We start from the raw sequence: 15,939 nt of genomic DNA, 5'->3' as shown, positions 1-15,939 counted from the left end.
TCTCATATATAAATATATATATATATATATATATTTGCTATAGCTTTGGCTGTTTTGGTTCTTTCTTTTCTCTTCCCCTTCTGGGGAACGGGACCTTGTTGTCAGGTTTCGGGGGCTTGGTGGGAAGCCAGCTTGGAACTTGCACACATATCTCCCCTCACAGATAACACTTCCCCTCTCACAAGAAAAACAGACGGATAAAAATTGCCGTGTTGGACTTATCCCAAGAGGAAAACAAAACCAGTCTGCTATGGGGAAGGGCTACCTGAGCTGTTTTGGAAGATGCCCCTTCATCTCCACCTGCCCCTCCCATCAGTCAGTTTGAGTGTGTTACAAACAACAGGAGCACAGTGAGAGATATTTTAGATAGCACACGCAACTGCAGTGGAGAATAACTCACTAAAAACCTGTTTTGCTTAATGATTGTACCAGCAACTTTGCAAAACTGATTTCAGACGAAGCCGGTGCCTTGCTACTGGTCCGAGTCCCGGGAAGTGCAGCACCACAGCCAAGTCACAGAACAAGGCAGGAACACTGAAATTTCCCCCAACTACCCTTATCTTATCTCACAGTAACTGGAGGCTCGTTTTGAAAACTAGGACCTATTGAGAGCAAACAAACAAGGCAGACATTCACTAAACCCTGCTGTGGCTGGGAATGCTGTAAATCACGTGCAGGGACAGGGTTTACATGCAGAAGTGACAAGGAACACACATCTGCAATGATTTTATGGCACACTAGCACAGAATACGGTTTTATGTTCCTAAAAACAGGTGATTAAAATTCCAGGGTGTCATGGATTTTAATCCTGAGCTAATTTTTTCCTCTCTTCTATGCTGTAACATACATCACCATTATCAAGAAAGAAGAACTCTCAAAAATCAGATGTCCTGAAGCTAGAAAGTTATGTTTTCTACAGCAAATCAGTTCAACAGAGGCTCAATAAAACATGATTGATAATTAGTGTTTTCTTTTTGACAGCTAGTAACAATTGTCTTCTCCTTAAGTCTAGTGCATTTGCCAATCTAAAACTAATCTGTCCAAAAATGAAACAAAACATCTGCCAAAAAAATTCCCAGTGAATACTGGTTAAGATTTACAAAGTTGTACAGCACTGTCACCTGCTACAGCATCAGACAACTCAACAGTAATTAGGTTAGAGCCGAGACAGCCTTGTGGAAAGACCAAATCAGGCAAAGGGAAAACGGATGGGAATAGCTAAATCAGTTTAGATTTCCTTAACAAAGGTAGATCAAAAGAAAACTAACCTGATTAGGAGGGAGAGAGACACTGATCCAGATTCATCAAGCAAAGCAAAACAGCTATAAAGTGATACTTATGCTTGTTTTCCTTACCAGGGCCACACAAAGCACCAGCATGTACCAGCAGATCTGGCCCAGCTTTGTGGGCTAAGGGTAGACACTTTTAAACAAGGACAGCTTCCTCCCTCAGTGTACTTTCCCAGTTAAGTCCAAAAAAAAAAAAATAGGTCATTAAAAAAGCCCCCTCAGATTTAATTAGAGTAAGTGATGCTCGTTGCCTGTTGGCAGTGCCACTCTCCCTGCTTCAGGCAGCTCGCCCTGATTATCCACAGGTCTGCATTGCCAGACCCAGGCTTTTGGCTCAGTCCATTCCAGACAGCACCAGATTTGGTGGTGCATGGCAGACAGGACACTGGCTGTGTCCATGCAGAGATCCCCAAACATCCCACACTGAGGATGCGGTGCCATGATCCCAGACACAACCCAGCATTCGGGGTGTTGGTGCTTCCCTCGGGATGCTTGCAGAGCTGGGTACTGCAGGAACATGACTTATGCACACCCCAGGGGCACTGTGCCTGCCTTCCCTAGGAAAGCCCAGTATGGATCCTGGTCCCTGCACTAGCCAGGGCACCATCACCTCTTCCAGCAAACCCTTTCCTGCATGAGATTAGCCCACTGCTCTGCGCAGCTGCCACCACTGCTTACAAGGGGCATTAATTTTAGTTAAACGCAGCCACTTAGTGACTTGCTGAGTGTCCATGCTCCTGCTCTGCAGGGCACTCATTAGTCACTACCTAAGAACTCTCTGCCTGCCCAGCACAGCCACCAGCCTTCCCATTAACACTAGGGCCGGGTGCTGCAAGTGTCTTCACAGCAACGCACAGCCAGACTGGCAGAGTAAAAAGCTCCACAGAGCCACTCACACTCCTGCTCTCCCCAAATCCCATGGGAACAACTCGCTCCCCAGGGGTAATGACACTGCAAAAAACTCTCGCCCACGAGCAGTTTCAGAGAAGGCCATCCTGGCTGTGTCCCCACACACTCCTGCCAGCCCCACTGCTTTCCAGACCTGTACCTGTCCCAGGGGATGCACAAACACAGGTACATCGTTTCCTTCCAATTACCACTCTCAGCCCATGACTCTTCTGCTCAGGTTAAACATCCGTGCCCACAAGTCAGAATTTTACACAGTCACTCTGTACACCACAAATTGTGCCATATCTGATGAGGTTTTTGTTGTTCAAGAGGCTGTCCCAGAGTCAGGAACAGCTGCACCGCTCATCCTGCTCCTGCAGCGTGTATATCCTGCTCTGACAAAGAGATCTCCAGCCTCCTCTTCACCCACAAGCATTTCCACCAGTAAACCCTCTCCAGTCACAGCTCTATCACCCTGCTTGCCTTTCCTAACAGCCCTCGGAGCTGTAACCATGAATCAAACTGCTCCTGTGCAGAAGCAAGACCCTCCCACAGCACTGGGAGCAGGAAGAAGCACAGAGTGCTCCAAGGAAACATTCCCGGTTCTCCTGCTTTGCAGTCACCCCCTGTCCTCTGTGGGAAGGTGGCCTCCCATGCTGCAGGTTTCTACCCCAGCTGTGGAGAGTTCAGACTTCCCAACAAGAGCAAAGAGATGTCCACAACAAATCAGGCCCTGCCCAATGTTCTCTCATATTTTAGTGAGAGATAACAAACATAGTCAAGGCTTTGCATGAGTCTCACCAAACCTCCACGTTCATGCGTGGGTCAGATGCTATCTGACACCTCCCAAGGAGCTGATATTGCACTGGATGTTATTAGGATCTAACACAGAAGCTGCTTTGGGACAGGGCAAAACTGCAAAACCAACTCTGCCCCCAGTAAATGTCCTTGTCTTGCCCCCAGTCCCAAGACCCCATGATCTGTGGGTGACCAAGCTGTTACTTTCATCTCTGAGTGACACAGCAATCAGTGCTGGGGTCTTAACCCTGCAACTCAGCCCACTGGGTTTTGAAGCCTTCTCCAGCTGTGGCATCTCTAGACCTCCACACATGATGCTTCCTGGAAGAGCTCTTTCCAGAGGGCACAGCAGAGACAGGACAGCTGGCAAACGAGGGGCCACAGCCACAAGCAGAATGGGACAAGGAGCAATTTTAAACAGAAGTGAGCCAGCTCAGTGGGTAGGTAAACAGGATCTCTGCTTCTTTCCTGTTCCATGGTTGGAAAACCCACAGGCCCTTCCTGTAGGAAGGGAAGGAGAAGGGTGGGGATCCCACCACACTGGGTACTGGATGTCCCAGGGAACCACTCCTCCCCATGGCAGAGGTGAGAGATTTCCACAGCTGCTGGGAACTCCTGGTGCTGATCAGGACCAACCCCGAGGGGAAAAAATGCTGTGTCTGTATATTGTAATCCCACAGGGCAGGAGGGGCTTAACTGGGTGGTCTGTACACTGGCATCCCGCAGGAAGGAGCTGAGTGCTTTTCACATGGACTCTGTATTCTTCTGGAGCACAAATGCATTACGTGACCAAACCAAACTGAGTGCAGCAGAAGTTAGAATACCCAAATATCTTTAGAGGTCTGTGCCAAAATGCTCAGGGATCCACAAGAAGCCCCCGGTCAGTAGTAGCTGAATGTGCTCCTATCAGATCTTGGTCCAGGAAGGCTCAGTGAGCAACATACTCCTGGAAGCTGTGAAACCCACAGGAATGACACAAGGATCAAGCAAAGCCAGATGGCCAGACCTCTGGCTCATCACCCTCGCCCTGCTCTGGGCACACCTCTATCTGCAATCCAAGCTGTCAATCCCATTTCACGAGAGAAAAATCAGTCAACAAATATTGCCCTTGAGCTAAAAGAAAAGGCTTTGGGTGTAAGTAAAGCAAGAAATATTTCCTGCTCACTTTTTCCCCATAGGATAACTGACAGATCAATGCTGCAAACATTCCCACTACTAAACACATGGTAAATCTTAGAGCACTGCGTGATACAATGCAATGATGACCCAAATCTTGAATCCATGCCACTCATTCAGTGCTGACCAGCATTCAGATGACAGCTTTCCTGTCTCTGAAGAGTGATGGAAAATTGCCACAAATGAGAATAATTTGGGTCAGGGGACAGAGCAGCAGCTTTTTCATAGCTACTTCACAACTGCATGATTGAAGTTATGAGAAATAAATTTACTATGAAAGCACACAGAGAATCCTGCTTAGATGCCCTTTAAGATGAAATTTTAAACTCACTGGCCCTTCTAGTAAAAGCAAAATGGACTTCCAGCACCTCTCCATGACCCACTGTCACCTACCAACCCAGGCATGCTGTGCTTTTGGCACAGCATCCAGCAGCAGGTTGGAAATAGGCTGGTTACAGCCTAGACTGGAGCTTCAGATCAAGTTCAGGACTTGCATCACTGTTGTGACAGCATCAGCTTTAGGAGGAAAGAAAACCCTATAACTCCCTGACTGCCAGGAGGATGTCACTGCAGATCCACGGGGACCGTCCTGTCCTCCTTCACTGGAGCTCTGGCTCTTTCTAATGCCTGCTATTTCAGGCTATTAAACCAAAATTTTAATTAAAAGAAGAGGCCCATTTAAGTTCCCATGGAGCCCTGCTCTAGCCTTGCTAATTAAAGACAAACTGATAGGATCTGAAATAATAAAATAAACCAGGTCTGAAAAGTTCTCGAGTCACAGGAAGAGTCTGAACTCGAAGTAGGTTGAAACTTGCTCTCCATGGAAGCACTGCACGCTGTCCAGTCCCAGGTTTCTAAGCTGGGTCCTAGTCTCTGTGGAGCTGATGGGCTCTCCAGAAGGTTAATCACAGGACCCCAGTTTGGATCTCACTTGTCTTCTCTGACAATGCATAATCTCAACCCAATGCCTGCAGACAGATGCAGAAAGTTCTCTCCATGTCCTTAATGTAAGTGAAATGATTGTTCTTTACTGCAGGGTCACTGCACCTTTGAAACCCCAAAAGACCAAGAACTGGTATGGATTTCCAGGTGAATTCCTTGTCCCAAGCCATTGGGCAGACCACAAATGTCCTGCAGCAACAAAAACCTCAGTGCAGCAGAGCTGCTCCCTCTCCATGTTTCATGCTTGCCGTTCAATAACACCGGGCTGGTAAAAGTTTGCTGGTATTGAAACAGATGGTGTTGACATAGAGAATCCTTCAGACAGGATAATTCACAGTGAGCCACCACGTCTCACTGTGTTCAGGCCTTATCATTTCAACCAGAACTGTGGAAGTACCAGCACCTCATCTCCAACCTTTCCTGCTCTAAATTAGACCAGAGTGGAAATACTTTGAAGGTGCCAGAATCTCCCCCACTCACCCAAAATGTGAATGTTTCCAGACAGATGTAGCTATAAAAATGGACAAAATAGAAGCTGTAACACTTCTCTACAATAGAAACCATCAGCTGCCAACCAGGCTAAAACAGGGCTGGGGCAGTCAAGGAGAATGGTTTGCGAGCGACTTTCAGGTTAATTCCTGCTCTAGTCTCCCCTTTTTAGAGGTGAACTCGATAGCAGTAGCCCTTGGGAGAAAAAAGAGTGGGTGTTATTTTGTTTGGTGGTTGGGTTGTTTAGCATCTTTTTACACGGGAGAGTGGTGGGGTTTTTTTAACTAATTTAATTTCTCTTGTCAGCCCAGGTAAAGACAGACTGAGATAAATGAGACTTTGGAAGCTTTCCTTTACAATTCAGAGCTTGGTGCTCTTCCACTCAAGGCAGGGACCACTCCTCGTGCCCTTTGAAAGCAAAGCCTAGAACAGCAGACAAGACCATCAGGAAAAAGGGAATTACAATCTGGCTTGAAACCCTTGGCCAAACTGACAGATGCTGCAAACTGCTACTAAATGTATTCAGAGCAGGAGGAACACCCCAGAATAACTAAAGCCATCTTCCTACATGAGTGGCATTTACAGCCAGTCTACCTCACTCTGTCTGGGGAATCCAGAGGCCAAATCCAGCAATAAACAGTTGCAAATTGCAGGGATCTCAGTGGAAACTGCATCCGCTCGCTTGGAGCTGCACATGAGCTCTTGTTCCCCAAATTAAAAGGAGTGCAGGGTGCTTGATTGCATCTTGGCTCTTGATTACAAATGCACCGGCAGACAGAATTAAACAGTTTGCTTCCTGGCCTATTTAGCATCCTTTAGTGACGGGATAGAGGGTGGGCAAGGCTATAGGGATGTTTTTAAGTGGTTATACCAGAATATGATTTTTTTTCTTTTATTTTTTTCTCAAGACACTTACAGAGAATGATAAGGTTTCCCAAAGACCTGGCCAGGCTCCAGAGGAAAAAACAAGCAGTGAAAGTGTATGTAGAAGAAGCTATAAGGCACTGCCTGAACCAGCTGCCATAGCAACTGCTATTAAAGAAAGGATTAGAGCATTCTTCACAGAAGTAGGAAAACTCCCAGTCAATAAACGTAAGGATGAGAAGCAAGGCAAAAGAAAGGAGGATAAATATAAGCTAGTACGAAAAATATGCAGAACTGAATGAGCAGCAGGACCACCTGCACATGTAGATGTGCTCTGGTGCTGTGAAGGTGCCTATAAATACACTAAGATACCTAACTCCTCCCTCATTAGCAAGCATTTTAGATACAGTTGATCCTGCCTTGGGGCGAGAGGTGGATTACATGACCTCCCGAGGCCCTCTCAACCTCTATTTTCCATGATTCTAGGAGGAAGAAATCTACACCAACTGAGCTGAGCTGGCCCAACTCCAGAAAGGCAGGAATTTAAATCTGGGAAAAAAGTAGATTTAATCCACTTTTCAAATTCTCCTTGAACAGGAAAAGGGGCAGAAAGCAGAGCCTGCAACCACAGCTTACAGCCAAGTTCCTCCTATCCAGAAACATATTTTCAACTGAGTCAGAGTAAAGCAGCAACATGAGGTTTCTCCCTGCAAGAAGGTTTCACCCCCAAAAATACTCATTTCCCCACTGACATTCATTTGAAAAGAAGAATTAGATACTTGTCTGGAAAACGGTGCTTTGGTTGTGAGCTGTTTGGACTTTTCTATTTTTCAAAATACACCTGAAAACAGAATGATGCTGCAAAATGCCAGGTACCAGCGAGCTCTGGGGAGCCATCAGGCTCACGTCTTACGTCCCTTTGGCAGAACTGGATTAGGTATCACAACACAGCCCTGCAGTGGGACAGGGTCTTGGCTATCAGAGCTCATGGACAAGGAGAGAAGACAGACCATCTTTTACGCCAGATTTCTGCTGCTTATTACGCAAAAGACACCAGAGGTCCCCAACTGAGCTGCTATTTATGCTCTCCAATTTTTCGCTATTGGAGTGGGACAAAACACGCAGTTAACTGGAGCATAGGAAACAGCACACACCTGGAAGGCAGCCAGGCAGGCAAGAAAGAAATTGCCTGCAGGAAACCCCATGTCACAGCCCCCAGAGCAAGAAGCTGGCTGGGCTGTAGCCTCAGCCCTTCCAGGCCATTATCCCCCTGAGCAGGCAGCCAGGCGTGCTGCTTTCAAGGCTTGATCCGACCCATATCCATGGCCACGGCTGTGCTTCCATGCCTTGGTCCCCCTCGTGCAGATGGCAGGCAGAAGTCCTCCCAGGGAAATCACAAAGACAACCAAGTCGGGAAGTTACTGGCTAGAAAAAGCCACCCATATATAGGCAAATATTGTCAGGCTCAGACTGAGAAGTTCTGGCTTCAACATTTGGCAGCCTCTAGACACCAGAAAACAAGCTGCCATCCACAGCTGCCTCCAGGTCACAGCAAGCAGATCAGCCAGGACAGGGAAGGGAAAGGTTAAAAGCCAATGATTTAGCACTTCATTGTACGCATTAACATCTCCAGGCACCTGGTTGAATTAAGGTCCCATTGATAATCCGCCTTGGGCTGACTAAAGTCCTGACAGTTCCCAGCGCAGGCGGCGCATCCTGAGCCCTCCCTGCCGTGAGTTGGCGGGGCAGGGTTTGCAAAGCAGATGGTGACCTTACATATCCTACCTAGTGCACCTTGCATGCACAAGCTGAGAAGTTTCAGCCTTTCCTTGCCATTGCCCAGATCCCCTTTCAAGCCAGAATAGTCCTCACACACGGCTGCATTAACACCATTGACAATACTAATAAACCAAAGAAATGTCCAGTTCGCATTTAGGTGTACATGCAACCAAGGAGACATTGAGTTTCTCCTCCAAAACACACTGTAGCCAAATTTTAGAAGTCGATTAAGTGCCTTAAGCCACTTCTAGTAAGAAACAAAATCTTGACAACCGTCACTGGCCAATCCCTGTTTGATTAAAAACAACTTGAATCCAAACAGACCATCCTTACTGGTGGGACAAGCAGTTTGAATCCAATGTTTATTCATTATCTTGTAATCTTATTACAAGATACACCAGAAATATTTTCAGTGGTATCAGAAATGGTTGGAATTGGCACATGTGTAAAAGCCAGAAAGCAAAAAGATGTGAAAATGACCCATTTCTATCACAGAAGCCAAGAACTACAGAAGCAAGGGGCAAGCAGAAAGATGTGCCCACTGAGGAGAAGGTGGGCAGCTGAGCCTGTAAGGTGCTTGGGGAGAACAGGCTGTTTAAATGTTGATCAAAAAAAAAAAAAACGAAAAAAATTCCAGCCAGGATCCCTACATCACTGCTTCTCAGCAAGGATGGTCAGAGGGCATTCATGCAAATGTTTGGTTCTTGCTTTAGTCAAGAAAAGCAACTGCTCGCTGTGGGGGTTCAGGAGGGAGCCTGCTTGCTTGTGCTGCAAATAGAGAAATTCCAGAGATGCAGAATTTCTGGTCTGTGGGTATGAAAAGAGTCTGTTTCTCAACTCACACATCTTGAAACAACTCAGTGAACGGAAGCACCAGCGTCCCAAGAGCAGACATCCCAATTCATCTGACAGGGGTCAAGAAGAGGCTTGACCCACTGAAACCAAAGCTCTTCTGCAACAGCTGGTGTCATCTTTTATGAAACACATTCTGAAGTTAAGCCAATATCTCACCTTATTTTTTAAAAAAAAGTATTTCTGATCAAACTTCTTCATTTAAATAAGAGTCTGAAACAAAATGTTGAAGTTGACTCCAACTTTGGGGAGGGAGAAGGCCTCATCCCATGAAAACCTGGGATGGACTTTCAGCAGTAATATCCAAACAGAAAAGTTGGCATTTCAAGCTCTTATGGATATAATTTTCCCATTTGATTGACATTTCAGGGAGTTGGGGACAATAAAAAAAGATTATTTACTTGTTATGACAACAGAAAAAGTTGCAGATTCAATACTGCTCATGCTCCCAGATGCCTCCAGTTAGCTGCCATATGCAAACCACCCTGTGCTGGCATCACATCCAAATTGCATGAAAAAGCCAAGTTAAAATATGGCCAAATACATGAATTTGCTTTAGGAAGACATACCAACACCCATTTACAAAATTAACAAAATCCATCATTGCCAAGGGCTCCCACACACAGCTTCCCAAAGAGGAGAGCTCTCATTTCCACACCCAGAGAATTTAAAACTCAAGAAATGCCTTTGTTATTGAAAAGAAACTTTAAATTTCTGACTCAGGTCATTCCCAAATACCCAGATATATACTCAGACTTCTGGTTATAAAAGAGATTTTTTTTTTCAGAGCCCTTCAAAGGGCACAAAGCCCAGGAGAAAAACCTTCTCAGACAGACAAATGTACTTGCTCATAGACTTGGACACAGGAACCCCATGTAAGAAGCTTCAGGAGATTAATAACGTGGGTGGAAAATTAAGGCACCTCATAAAAGGTTTGAAGTAACAAGGGAACAGATCACATCAACTTGGAAAGGTTAAAGAAAGCAATTTATAGACACTAATTAGGGCCTCTTTTAAAAGTGCCTTTGGAAACGACAGGGTTGAGTTTATTCCAGAAAGGTGCAAAGGGAGCACAGTCGGAACTCCCAGCAGATGCTCCTCAAAGGGTGGGTGAAGCATGCTCAGCACTGCCTCACATGTACAGGGTATTTAAGGGTCAGCATGAAGGGAAACATGGGGGATGTGTTTATGTGAATAAGCTGGTTCCTCCCCAGGGAAATCCCCCCACGCTGGCACAGGACCCAGCGAGCCCCAAGCTTGCGTCCGCTGATCTGCCAATGGAAACTTTTTTGCTGGATGCCAAGTCCAAGGTCATCAAACCTGAGTTTTCCTTCACTTTCTGGCTCACCAGCCCTAAAGGCCTGCATGGTTAAACTCCTGCAGAAGCGTTGTTTTATGCAACACTCTGGCTCTGGTAAAGTTTCGCTTGCAGGATGAAGTGCCAGGAGGTGGGAGCTGAAGGACTCTGCAGCGATGCTTCCCAGAGCCATGGCCGGGGGGCAGCAGGTGCCTGTGGGAGGCAGCTCTCATCCAAGAGCAGGAGAAACCAGGGTACCTCCAGCACTGCTGGAAGGTGAGTTGGTCCTTGGGGGTCTTTATTTCTCCACTGGCTCACTGAAGGGAACACAGCTCACCACCCAGCTAATGCCAACACCTCCAGCTTCTGTCAGTCAAGTGGAAGCTCCCCCTGCAAACAACCCAGGTGTGAGAAGGGACTTCCAGACAGCAAATGCCACATGTCTGTACAAGCAGCCACTTTACCCACCTTTGGGATCTGTTTTTCCAATTTACAGAACACCAGCTCCTCTCTCCAGTCTCTGGGGCTGCTTTTAGAGGAGCTCAGTGATGTAGAAAGACCTGGACACGACAGCCCTGCAGCAGCCAGGGTTGTTTTCAGGGATGAGGTGCTGCCCTGGGAATGGCAGGACCGGCCTCCTCCCCACAATTTCAGATCACGATCTTGCAGGACAGCCTCGAAGGGCTACCTACAGCCTTCAGCAACTTCTTGTCTTTCTTCTCACAGTTCCTTTGCAATCAGTACAGTAGCTCACAAAGCACTACTTTATTGCATTATAAAGCAACTCCTTCACAGCCATTGGAACAGCCCAGAGGCTGCATCGAGCACTGTACTCCCTGTAAGCTCTGTAAGGCTGAGTGTTCTCCCCTTTGTACCATCCTCCTGCAACCAGCTCAGACTGAGCTCAGAGCTGGGTGAGGACTTGAACATATTTCCACTTTAAAAGGTTATGGTGTGTGATGCCTCTCCCCCCAGCATTCCCATGGGGGAGACCGGAGCAGGTCCAGTCTGGCAACTGGGAGCACTCTGCTCTCACCTTGGAGTTCTCCCATGAACTGTCTGTAGCTATTTCAGTTTTCCACACTGAAGGTCCAGGGCAGCACTCTGCAGCCCAGGGGAACTGCTGCCCTCCATCTGGGGTCACTGCTCAACACCTCCTTCTCCCCAGTGCCACTCTCCGCTCACGTCTGCCACCAGCATGTTTGCAGCGTGCTCCCTACCCTGGTTCTGCCCACAGAGATCCAAAGGAGCTTTTAATAGCAACTTGTTTGTAAAATCACAGATCTGTTGCAGAAGATGTGAGGAACAAGCTGACAGAAGCCATCACCCCTCCGTAGCTCCTGCCCACGCTGATGCTCCCCAGGAGCCCCTGACTTCTGTCCTGCTTCACCACCATGCTGAGATCATAGAACCATGGAATCATTTAGGTTGGAAAAGCCCTCTAGGATCAGAGTCCAATCATCCCCCAGCACCGCCAAGTCTACCACTGAATCGAGAGCCAAACCTACAGATCTTTTAAATCCCTCCAGGGACGGTGACTCCACCACTGCCCTGGGCAGCCTATTCCAATGCTTAACAACCCTTTTGGGGAAGAAATTTTTCTCAGTATCCAACCTAAACATCCTCTGGAGCAGCTTGAGACCATTTCCTCTTGCCCTATCACTTGTTACCTGGGAGATACAGCAATTCTGCAACATGCCTGGTCACCTGTGGCTGAACCTGCATTTCTTACGTGCTAAAGAAGTCCTCTTCTCTAAGCCTGTCACATCTCCAGAGTCAGAGAGGTCACTGGATGAGTGGGAAGCCAGAGTGGCTGAGCCCAGTGGTTGTGCCATCAATGGCAGAAGGAAACAGGAATAAGGGAAGGTGCTGCAGATCCATGTGGGCACACAGGAGCTCTTTCAATTACATCTGGGCAAGAGGCAGGCAAAGAACAGTGAAATCAGCACGTTCAGCTCCTCAGGGACACAGGGCTGCTGCCTGAAGAGAAAGGCAGAGGTTTGCACCCAATGACTCCATCCTAGAGGGCTCAACCCACCACCTCCATCAGGAGGAGATCACATCACAGCTCCAAGACATCTTTGGGACAGAGCCAACTCACTACCCAACTCCATTTTCTTTTCCCTGATTTCATCGCACAGCACCTACTACCATCGCCTCTCCCACTTCAGGAGTGAGAATGATAAAAAATAAACACAAAAGGCATGGAAAAGCCACGAAGAACAGAAGTGGCACACCTGCCCAGAGGCAGCTCGGAGGTGACACGTGCCAGCTGCACTCCCAGCTCCAACCTTCCTCACATTGACTTCTCAACTTCTTAATCATTTATATTTCATCTCCCCCTTGACTTCCCACGTGGAAACAAAAGATGATTCATATATCAAAGTAATCACCTGGGATCTCCAAAAGCCCACGCGTAAAAAAGTACTCTCTGGCTCCCCGGAGCTCACAAGTTTTTCCCCATGCTGTGTTGAGGCAAATGGTTATTGACTTTTAGACTCATTTTTTCCTCCTCCCTTCAGATTTTGTAGCAAAAGCAAGGCACTTTGATCCACTTTGAAATGGTATAATTAAACCAATTTCTGAACAATATGCAGTTCTGTTCTATAGGAAGCACTAAGCAAAGCCATGCTTTACAGTATTTTGGGAAAAAATTCATACATCCATGTAGCTCTCAATCCATGCCCTCAAGCAGGGAAGCTGAGGAGGTTTACACTGACATGTAAATCCCTGCAACAGACTTCTGTAAAACCACTGAGAGGCACACCCACAAGGCAAAGGAGGGTTTCACACCTTCTGTAAGTAGGAAGTATGAAAAGGAAAGAGATGAAAACTGCCTTCCTTTCCCTAAATCTCAGTCATAACTCCTGCCCTATCCTAGCATTTGTGTGCCCACTCATGATGCCCATCGAGGTAACGCTGGTGTGTCACACAGTGCTTTGAGGACCCCACAGCTGTATCAGAGATGGCAACGCCTTAGAGACCACACCATGTCAAGGGCAGTCCAGGGCATGGATGACAGCACAGATGCCTCTGCACACCACAGAGGGCCTCACACAGAGCCAGACAAAGAAACTGCCAGATACAAGTGCCGTACCTTCCTCAACGTCGTTCCTCAGAGAGGCCTCCAGCAGAGAAACGCTGGCTTCAAAAGACACTTTCTTTCGGTTCACAGCATTTCTCTTCTTTTCGTGCTTCCTCTTCTTGTGCTGCATCTCCTTCTCATACTGTGCCCACTTCTTCAGCTGCTGAGCCCTCCGCTTCTGGGCTGCCCGCAGCCTCTCCAGCGTGGGTACCTTGTCCAGCAGCTGCAGCTCGGTCAGGAGGTCCACATGGGCATCCATTGCTTCTGCCGAGAGAGGGATGGGGAAGGATGTCCCAGTGGGAAACAGTGTCCCACCACAGGTCCTCTGGATCACAGCCACCTGCTGCTATACCGGCATCTTGAGGCCGAGCTGGGGAGGGCCCATTGCAGTGTCCAATGAGAATGTGGTGGAAACCTGCAATGAGGAGGAAAAAATGAGGGATCAAGTCTCCTCATTCCATGCAGGCAAGCAGCTAACATCAGACTGTTGGAAAACACAACAGGCAACACCTTCCACCCCAAAAAAGGCAGCTCAGTTAATTGTGCTTTAATTGCTTGGTTGTTCTCACTAACCTTTGTGATTTCCCCCTTTTTAATTCCCCCCTTTCCTCACTCCAAACATCCAAGCAAAACCCTCTTGATAAAGCAGCAGTTCTAGCATGCATGGTGTTCATGCCTATAGTTCACACCAGCCCTCTCTTACAAGCAGAATAGTCTTAACCAGCAAAGATCTTGTACATGTTTGATATAATTCGTCAGACAACTCAGGAGAAATTTGAGTACCGAGACACACCTCCTTCCCTCCAGCTGATCCCTTCCAGCACAGCCATCACCCCTCATTGCAGGTGTCCCACCATGCAGCCAGGACTTCTTCATCCATCAGCCCCTTCCCAGCCTAGCCCTAAGGACACAGAGATAGGACATGGCTCCCAGGGAGGTATTGCTAACACTTAAACTGCCTCAGCTCTTAAAAACATGGGGGTTGTGTTCATTTCTCTCTTCCTTTGTGTTTTCTCTTCACCACACGTTAAATCACTCTGGTTTTGCTGTTCAGGCTCCACAAGCACAGAGATAAGAGCAGTTAATTCACAGCTCCAGACTCTTGGTGTGACCATGACACAGACCTCTGAGCAGTGCTACCCACAAAGCCATCACCCAGGGACCCATGGGCAGCTGCCCAGTCACCTGCTGCACAGGAGGAGGAAACACATCCCAGATTAACGGGAAAGGTGCATTTGAAACAAAGCCAACATCACAGGCAAACTGAACGAGTCCTTTCCAACACATCCGTGCAAAGCACAATGGATGCAAGGTAAGCATGCCAAATCCAGGTAAGAAGCAAATAACCACATACAAGAGAGCTCTTGTTGTTCAGCCAGTTTGGAGGGGGAAAAGAAAAAAACAAAAAGAAAGTGTTGATGGGAAGGGAAGACTATGGAGAACTTAAGTATTCCCAAGCACCTGAGAAAGCCCCAAGGGGACAGCTGAAGCCATTCCCTGCTCAACTCTCCTGCTGCAAAAGAGGGGAAGCAACATCTCATAAGCAATGGTTGCAAAGAATCTATGGGGAAAAATAGCAGAAGAGAGGTAGCTAGACCAAGGCGAGAGACATGGTGAGGATACCAAACCTTACTCCATCCAGCCCAGCCAGGAAAAGCCTCAGCTTATCCCTCTCAGAGGGAGAAGCAGCCCATGGTGGAGGCACTATTGTGAGGGGCTGCAGGGAAGTGTCCAAGCCACACAGCACATCCACCACCTGCCAGTGAGTTTCACCAGGCTGAGACAGCCACGCCTACTAAACACTGCTACAGACCTTCCACAGGGCTTCGACCTTACCTATAAATATCTGGGCAGACTGACAGCGACACAGGCCATTTCCTCCCCCAGATAATTGGTTTGAGAACTGAAAACAAACAAACCCAGCCAGAGCACACAGGCAGGTCCTGGGCAGTTTCTTTATCCAGTAAATGGCCAAGGGCAGCTTCAGCAACACCTGCAAACCTTATTTTGAGGGTTTAAGGATAGACCTGAACAAAAAAACCCTGTTTAATCCCATAAGAACTAATTCCACAGGGACAAACCCAAATCCTCATGAAGTTTTTTTTATAAGAGAGATACTACCTAGAAATTCAAACACTTGCCTGAGATGGAAAATATCAACTCATTACTTCAGTATGTCTCTGGAAAGCAAGGGAAGGGTGCCACAGCTTCTCCACAGCACGAGAGCCACGCACAGCTCCCCCTCACCCCTGCCCACAGTCCCCACGAGCTGGGACTCACCAGGGTCCCCCAAAACCCTAAAGAAAATGCATAAATGAACATTCAAAAAAGCTTTTCTTTTAGGGCAGTCACATTTCCCAAGCACAGGCACTTTGTTGGAACCTCTGGTGAACTGGGCTCCTGCCCCTCGAAGGCATTCCAGGGGAGGTATCTTTCTTGGCGATCTCCACTGCAGTAACACAGGCTGCAGATCTGAAGCC

At 47.5% G+C, this 15,939-nt stretch overlaps 1 protein-coding gene across 2 annotated transcripts in view; it reads right to left on the bottom strand.

The window, feature by feature from the left end:
* Positions 1-15,939, bottom strand: part of PPP1R16B (protein phosphatase 1 regulatory subunit 16B) — a 57,441-nt gene that overhangs the window by 26,241 nt on the left and 15,261 nt on the right. Inside the window, exons 2-3 of one of the 2 annotated variants that reach the window (XM_017822715.1) lie at positions 13,812-13,874; positions 13,472-13,723 (exon numbers count right to left, since the gene is read on the bottom strand). In XM_017822715.1, the coding sequence (XP_017678204.1) occupies positions 13,472-13,718 (247 nt within the window). In that variant the 5' untranslated portion in view covers positions 13,719-13,723; positions 13,812-13,874. Of the gene's footprint in view, positions 1-11,410; positions 11,723-13,471; positions 13,724-13,811; positions 13,875-15,939 lie in introns of those variants that run through there. The other variant, XM_017822716.1, reaches the window with a different exon arrangement.

This window comes from Lepidothrix coronata, unplaced genomic scaffold (assembly GCF_001604755.1).
Source record: "Lepidothrix coronata isolate B3197 unplaced genomic scaffold, Lepidothrix_coronata-1.0 Scaffold99, whole genome shotgun sequence".
NCBI classification, from domain to species: domain Eukaryota; kingdom Metazoa; phylum Chordata; class Aves; order Passeriformes; family Pipridae; genus Lepidothrix; species Lepidothrix coronata.
The sequence above is the reverse complement of the archived record's forward strand: the minus strand, read 5'-3'. Positions and strand labels throughout refer to the sequence as shown.